Genomic DNA, 7,814 nt, shown 5'->3' with positions numbered 1-7,814 from the left:
TCCGTTATTGACCTTGTTTTCTACTCTAGGTCTCTCTAGTGAAAGACATTGGCCTCCCTGCTAGTTCACTAACCACATCCAACACTCTCCTGCCTCAGGACCCTAGCACCTGCTGTTCCCTCTGCCTGGAAACTTTTCTCCCCGATACTAAATAGCTCACTCCTTCTTCAAGTTATTGATGGAAGTACCCTTTTGAATGGGACCTTCCCTGACAAGCTTTTTAAAATAGAAACACTCCTCCCATGTTTTCTACCCTCCCCTGATTTTTCATAGCACTTATTACTTTTATTATATGAGTGATATCTACATATTACTCTATTATGTATATTATGATACTCATTGGTATACTGTTTTTTATTGTATATATTATACTATGTATGACATATATATATAATGTATAATATTTGTTGATTGACTCCGCTTCTCCCCACACCTGTCCCCCATCCCTTATCTCTTGTTGACAAAGGGCAGGAATTTTGCTTCGCTCTGTGAAGAATAAATCAATCGTGAATGAATGAACACGTGAACGAGCCTGCGGCCTCTGGCTCTTGCCCTCCGGCGCTGCTTTACCCGCTTCGCTCTCCAGGTGAGGTCGGGGAGCCCGGGCCCAACGCGCCTGCGCAGCCCCACCGGGTCGGCGGGCTCAGGCTCTAGTCCCGGCGGCAGCACTCCTTTGAGAGGCGCGGCGCCCGCGGAAGGTTACACTCGGGGCGTGTCAGCGCTTCCGACCGGAAGCCTTCGGGGGCGGGGCCTTCGGGGGCGGGGCCTTCGGGGGCGGGGCCTGCTGAGAGTCCAGTTAGGGCTGCATCTCCTCTTGCCGTTGCTCCACGTCGGCCGCTCCGCTCAGCCTCGTGTCCCGCGCCCCGGCCTCCGCCGCCGCCCGCGGCCCAGTCTCCATCCCCGCGCAGCCCCGGCCTTCCCGCCGATCGTGCCCGTCGCAGCCATGTCCAAGGAGCCGCGGACTGGGCGGGAGGAGATCGTGGAGTGCCAGGTGATGTGGGAGCCTGACAGCAAGAAGAACACGCAGATGGACCGCTTCCGGGCGGTCGTGGGCGCCGCCTACGGCCTGGCGCTGGGTGAGTGCGGGGCGCTCGTTCTGGGGGCTCCCCGGCCACCTCCCGGGGCCAGGAGCTTCCAGAAATCGGGCGCCCCCCTTGGGGGTCCGAGGGACCACCTGACAGAGGGACCCTCCTCCTGGGGTCCCGGGCGCCCCCTTTTCCTGGGCGTTGGTGTCAGGGTCCCTTCTAGTTGTTGGAATGGTCTCCTGATTTCCAGTTTCCCTCCTCTGGGGGTTGGACGAGCCGCTGGACGGGGGGGCCCCTCCCCAGGGGTGGGACATCTTCTGACTGCGGTTTTGCCCCCTTGTCTGTGCGGGTTGTCACCTCCTCTGCTTTCAGGGAGCCAGTCTCCTCTTCACTGCAGTATCCATCTCCCTGAGAGGGTTCCCCATCTGGTCTTGGAACCCCTGTGGACCGAGAGGTCCCTTGCTAGGCATTCCTACCTGTGAGGTGTGCTCCCTGGGGCCTTGCCCTCCAGCCTTGGGGGCTTCCTCCCCGACCCAGGGCCTTTCTGACTTTTAGCTCTTTTAGAGGCCAGCATGGATTCTGGGCACTGGGGAGAAGGGGGGTCAGGTAGGAGTCTGCCTCTGCGACTGGGGCCGGACTCCATCCCCTCACGTGTTTACACTCCCAGCTGCAAACCGAACCTAGTCAAGGGCCTCCCTTCCAGCTGCCGCCCTGGCCTCAGGAGCCACCTGGCTGGGTGTGGACCTGGACCAGGAGGCCCTTTTCCGGATGAGACGCTTTCCCCCGCATCTACCTGGCTGGTCCACCTACCTCCTGCACCCTCCCCGCCTCAGGGGTTTTTAACTCATTAGGGCCCTTTCCCTCCTCTTCTGGCCCCCTCCTTTGGCTGCAGGGACTCCTGTGTTTCTGTTGGTGGCATCACAGTTCTCAGGGAACCTCACAGAAATGGAGACGTGGGTCGTCTGACTTCTTACGTCGTGCCCTTTCCAGCCCAGTGTCAGCATCTCCCCTGGGAACCTCCTTTCCTCTTCCCTGAACTGGTTGGTTTTCCCGCTTCCTGCTTTTCCTCCCTCTGCCGTTCAGTGCCGCCTGCGTGCGGGCTTTGCCAGAGCAGTCTTGATGCACAGGTCTGACTTTGTCACGCCTGGGCTCCAGGGCTTACAGTGGCTCCTTGTTGACAGCACGGTGGATGTCATAGCTTCCACGGAGCCCCGTCCCTTGGCTAGCCCAGCTGCATCCCTCTCCCGCCCTCCCGCTCCCTGGACAGGGAGCCCCTGTAGATAGGTGTGGCTTATTACTCGCCGGGCCTTCTTTCAGGTAGTAGTTGGTAATGTGTGTTGGATTGGGAGATAGACTTTTTTTTTTTTTTTTTTTTGCCGCGCTGTGCGGCTTGTGGCATCTTAGTTCCCCGACCAGGGATTGAACCCAGGCCCTCGGCGGTGAAAGCGCGGAGTCCTAACCACTGGACCGCCAGGGAATTCCCTGGGGGACCGACTTGATTCCTAAGAAGAGCCAGGAGCGGACCTGCGTTCTTCTGTGTTATGGTGCCTTGGTGCCAGCTGTTTCCCCCTGCTGCTTTACAGAATGAGTTCACAGAAGGGCCGTCCTGTGAGGTGCGTGAGACTGAGCTGTAATCTGACTGCCGGGATTTTTTTTTTTTTTTAGAGAAAGAAGTTGGGTTTTTTTAGAAGATGTTGGGGGTAGGAGTTTATTAATTAATTTACTTATTTTTGGCTGTGTTGGGTCTTCGTTTCTGTGCGAGGGCTTTCTCTAGCTGTGGCGAGCGGGGGCCACTCTTCATCGCGGTGCGCGGGCCTCTCACTATCGCGGCCTTTCCTATTGCGGAGCACAGGCTCCAGACGCGCAGGCTCAGTGGTTGTGGCTCACGGGCCTAGTTGCTCCACGGCATGTGGGATCCTCCCAGACCAGGGCTCGAACCCGTGTCCCCTGCACTAGCAGGCAGATTCTCAACCACTGCGCCACCAGGGAAGCCCTGACTGCCGGGATTTTGAAGTGGCTCCCCCACTTCCTAGCTGTGTGATCAGAAGGAAGTCACCCGATCTCCTGAGCCTTGGTTTCCTCACCTGTAAAATGGGCATAATGAGAGGACCCGTATCACTGGGTGACAGATGATCGGCCCGAGCACCCGCCCGCACCTGGCCTCTGGGGTTTGCTGAGTAGACACTGGCAGAGGCATCAGTAGCTCCCAGTCTGCCTGCCCAGCTCCTCTCTGCCCGTCAAGGCTGGGACTGGTGGCCTGCAGGCCACGTCGGGCCTGCAGACTTAGTTCGGGCGGCTCACACACCGAAAGACCGCATAGGAAAAGTAAGGTTTGCAACTTCTTTTGAAAACCCAAAGGCGCGTGCTGCTGGGTCTGTGTCCTCACGTGATGGCGTCAGCTGAGCTGAGCGGGGCTCCTCTCTCGGTCTGGGGGTGGCTTAGACCTTGGTGTTTTGCTTTTCCTCCTCTCCCATGACTGACAGTTAACCCACCTTGCTTCTCTCCTTTCCGTGGGCCTGGCCCTGGACGTTTTGGTCTTTGCTTTAAGAACCAACTCAAACGCTGCCTTCTCTCTGATTATTCTCTCTGACCGTTTTCTCCTTTCCTCTACTCTCCAAGTGCATGTAATTTGGACTTTCAGCCTGTCTTGCCCGTTCATTTATTTGTGAGCATTTTTGTTTTTTTGGCTGAGCAGCATGCGGGATCTTAGTTCCCTGACCGGGGATCGAGCCTGTGCCCCCTGCAGTGGAAGCATGGAGTCTTAACCACTGGACTGCCAGGGAAGTCCTCAAGTGTCTTTATACCACAAACTGCAACTCGCCTCTGCGTGCCAGCCTCTGGGACAGAGCTGGCCAACAAATAGAAGGCTTGGTCTGTGTTCTCCAGCAGCTCAGGTGTACTTGTGGGGAGAAGGCTCGTGCAAAGGTAGCAGCGCTGAGCGGTGGGCGTAGGGGTGCGTGCTGTCCGCCTTCTGAGCTCTGGGTCTATCAGGATGCTGTTGAAGAGGGCTGGCAGGATCTTGAGCTGAGACTTGAAGGTGTAGGCTGGTCAGAATTCTCACAGATGGAGAGGAAGAAGCAGGTGAAGTGGCAAGCGAGGCTTACAAACTCGGATGCCTGCAGGGACCAGGCAGGTGACGGGGTATTAATAACAGCTAATATTTAGTGAGCACTTCCTGCACGCCAGGCCCCATTCGGGAACTTTACACGGATTAACTAACTTAATGCTCAATAACCTGGCTAAGTAGCTGTGGCTTTGATCTCATTTCCCAGCTGAGAAAGTGGAAACTCAAAGTCTTGGCTGAGATCTCGCAGCTGTGAGCCGTGGAGCTGTGAGCCGTGGAGCTGCTCGTCACTGCTGTGTTAGGTTGCCTCTCGCATGTGTGTGAAGGGCCAGGTGGGGCAGCTGTTACCTGCTTGAGCTGATTGTCACCGTGTGGAGTGACAGGGCATCAGCTACCTATTGCTGCATTGCAAATCACCCCAAGACTTAGTGACATAAAACAATGGTAAATGTTTAGTATTTCTCAGTTTCCGCGGGCCAGGCTTCTGGGAGTGGCTTAGCTGTTGGTTCTGGCTCTGGGTCTCCCGTAGCTGCATCCACCCGTGGGCTGGGGCTGGAGTCCCACTTCCCAGGGGCCGTCTCACGTGGCAGTGAGTCAGTGCTGGTCGTGGGCGGGAGGCCTCTGTTTCACGCCGCCTAGGACTGCTTGAGTGTCCTCACAACATGGCCACTGGCTTCCTGCAGAGCAAGTGATCAAGGCGGAAGCTGCAGTGTCCTTAGGACCTTATGACCCGGCCTCACTAGGTGCACTCGGTCATTTCCTTAACAGTCCGGCTCAACGGGGGGAGGTGACGACACAGGGACATAAATACCAGGAGGTGACACTCGTTGGCCGGCTTCCATGGCCAGATGTCCTGTCTTCTCAGGAGAAGCCAGAAATCCTGCACTTCATTTGGAAACCGAATTTAACATCAGCCCGTTCAGTTCCTGAGCATCGCGCAGACTGAACTAAACGTGCCGGTGGTCCGTCCCCCGGGCTTCTAGACAGCAGCCTCTGAGCTGGGGGGGGACGGCGGGGGACACGTGTGGGCAGAAGCCCCAGGAGCCCCTGCTCGACTGGAGAATCGTGTCGATCCCTTGGCTGAGTCGTGGACGGTGGGAAAGTTTCCGCTCAAAGCCCACCCGCTCCTCCGCCGTCCGCTGGGGTCCTCGCGATGCTGAGACGCTGCTGTGACTGCTCGCTCCCCGGGTCGGCAGGCTGGTTACATCCTCCGCCCTCCCGGATGCTGTGGTGGCGCCCTTTGTGATGATGGGCCTTCCAGGTCTTCAGGGGGAGGCCCTGCTCCATCTCTTGTGTCAGCCCAGAGGAGTTTTTGGTGCTGGAGCTCTTTGCAGTTTGTGAGGACCAAGGTGACTTAAAAAGCACTTACATAGATTGCCTGAGGCCTCACAGCTAATAAATGGCCAAGCCAGGATTTGAACCCAGGCCTTCTGGGTCCAGAGTCCATGGTTTTTAGGCATGCTGGTTAAGATATAAAATCACCGCCTCGTGACTTTTGTTCATTTGGGGACTAACGGTGGTGGGTTTGCTTTAACAGAAACTAAGATGCCCTGCGCTCCCAAGACCCTCTCTCATCAGGTGCCTTTGAACCCCTCAGACACACATAACTCCTCAGGTGTATCCATCTCATCACTGAACCAAGACTTTCCTCCTAAGATCTGTCGGAGTTATGTGCCTTTTTTTTCTTTCTTTTTTGTTTCAGAAAACTATGATGACTTATATCATTGGTCAGTTGAGTCATATTCGGACTTCTGGGCAGAGTTCTGGAAATTCAGTGGAATTGTCTTCTCACGCATGTATGATGAGGTAAGTAGAGATTGTGCTTACACATTATCTTTTCGTGGTTCTGATCCAAAATGAAGTGTTAATTTTGAGGAAGACTAAATCATATCTTCTTTTAAATCCCCACATCAGCGGGAAAAAGTCATTGCCCTAGAGAGTTGGCAGGAAATTGTGTTGGGGTCACGGACCTCATGGGGACTCTGCAGGCTCCAGGCCCCCCGATGCATGTGGACCCAGGCCTTGTCCTGGGAATCTGAGTGATCCGAAGAGTAGGGCATCGCTATATTTTTATTTTATTAAAATTTTTTAGAATTGCGGTAAAATACACATAACACAAAATTTACCATTTTATCCATTTTAAAGTGTACAGTTCAGTGATGTTCCATACATTCACATTTTTAAAATTTAATTTATTTATTTTTGGCCGCACTGTGCGGCCTGCGGGATCTTAGTTCCCCAATCAGGGATGGAACCTGGGCCCCCCGCCATGGAAGTGTGGCGTCTAAACCACTGGACCACCAGGGAAGTCCCCATACTGTAATTGCTTTTTCTTTTAAAAATTTATTTATTTATTTATTTTTGGCTGCATTGGGTCTTCATTGCTGCGCACGGGCTTTCTCTAGTTGCGGTGAGTGGGGGCTACTCTTTGTTGTGGTGCGCGGGCTTCTCATGGCTTCTCTTGTTGCAGAGCACGGGCTCTAGGCATGTGGGCTTCAGTAGTTGTGGCTCACAGGCTCTAGAGCACAGGCTCAGTAGTTGTGGCGCATGGGCTTAGTTGCTCTGCGGCATGTGGTATCTTACCAGACCAGGGCTCGAACCTGTGTCCCCTGCATTGGCAGGCAGATTCTCAACCACTGCACCACCAGGGAAGCCCCCTGTAATTGTTTTTTAAACTATCAGTAGTTTTGTTATTTACCTGGATTTTATTTTATTTTATTTTTTTGCAGTACGCGGGCCTCTCACTGTTTTGGCCTCTCCTGTTGCGGAGCACAGGCTCTGGATATGTAGGCTCAGTGGCCACGGCTCACGGGCCTAGCCGCTCCGCGGCATGTGGGATCCTCCTGCACCGGGGCACGAACCCGCGTCCCCTGCATCGGCAGGCGGACTCTCAACCACTGCGCCACCAGGGAAGTCCTTACCTGGATTTTAGAGATTTTTATTTATTCCCTCAATAAATATCCAGGGAATAAGAGGTCTGTTGTGTGTTTGGTTTGATTATGGGCTGAGCCATTCTGAAAGGTTCACCTGGAGAAGAAACCAAGGTTCCAGCCCTGAGGGAGGAGGCACAGATCCAAATTCCTAAAAACTGTGGCGGGGTGTCCGGTGGGCCGTGCACTTTGATCTCCTGGTTTCCATGCTCTGGTCAGCCCTGGAACATGTGGCAGCTGCCGTGTCTGTCTGTCTGTCCTTCTTTCATCAGCATCGCTCATAAAGCAGGTGCTTAATAATTAACAGACTAAATTAGTGGGGCGGTGTTTTCCCTTAGCATTAATTTTTTTTAACTTTAGTGAGGAATAATTGATACATATAATTTGTTTTTTTTATTTGGTTGCACTGAGTCTTAGTAACGGCAGGCGTGTTCCTTAGTTGTGGCATGCGAACTCTTAGTTGCGGCATGCATGTGGGATCTAGTTCCCTGACCAGGGAGGGATTGAACCCGGGGCCCCTGCATAGGGAGCACGGAGTCTTAACCACTGCACCACCAGGGAAGTCCTGATACATATAATTGTATCTATTTCAAGTGTACATGTGAATGATTTGATATACATATGCCTTGCGGAATGAGTACCAAGATAACTGACACATCCATCACCTCACACAGTTACCTTTTTCTTTTTTTCTCTTTTTCTTTTTTGTTTTTTTGTGGTGAGAATGCTGAAGGTCTACTCTCAGCAACTGTCAGGTACACAATATCACATTCATTTCTATTTTCAGTTTCAAGC

General features: G+C 53.7%; 1 protein-coding gene across 3 annotated transcripts in view; it reads left to right on the top strand.

The window, feature by feature from the left end:
* Window positions 1–786: 786 nt before the first annotated feature.
* AACS (acetoacetyl-CoA synthetase) overlaps window positions 787–7,814 on the top strand; it is a 50,141-nt gene continuing 43,113 nt past the window's right edge. For 2 of the 3 annotated variants that reach the window (XM_060118396.1, XM_060118395.1), the window contains exons 1-2: window positions 787–1,076; window positions 5,792–5,895. In XM_060118396.1, the coding sequence (XP_059974379.1) occupies window positions 944–1,076; window positions 5,792–5,895 (237 nt within the window). In that variant the 5' untranslated portion in view covers window positions 787–943. The remainder of the gene's footprint in view (window positions 1,077–5,791; window positions 5,896–7,814) is intronic. The other variant, XM_060118394.1, reaches the window with a different exon arrangement.

This window comes from Mesoplodon densirostris, chromosome 15, assembly GCF_025265405.1.
Source record: "Mesoplodon densirostris isolate mMesDen1 chromosome 15, mMesDen1 primary haplotype, whole genome shotgun sequence".
Taxonomy (NCBI): Eukaryota; Metazoa; Chordata; class Mammalia; order Artiodactyla; family Ziphiidae; genus Mesoplodon; species Mesoplodon densirostris.
This window is presented reverse-complemented; position numbering and strand designations above follow the sequence as displayed.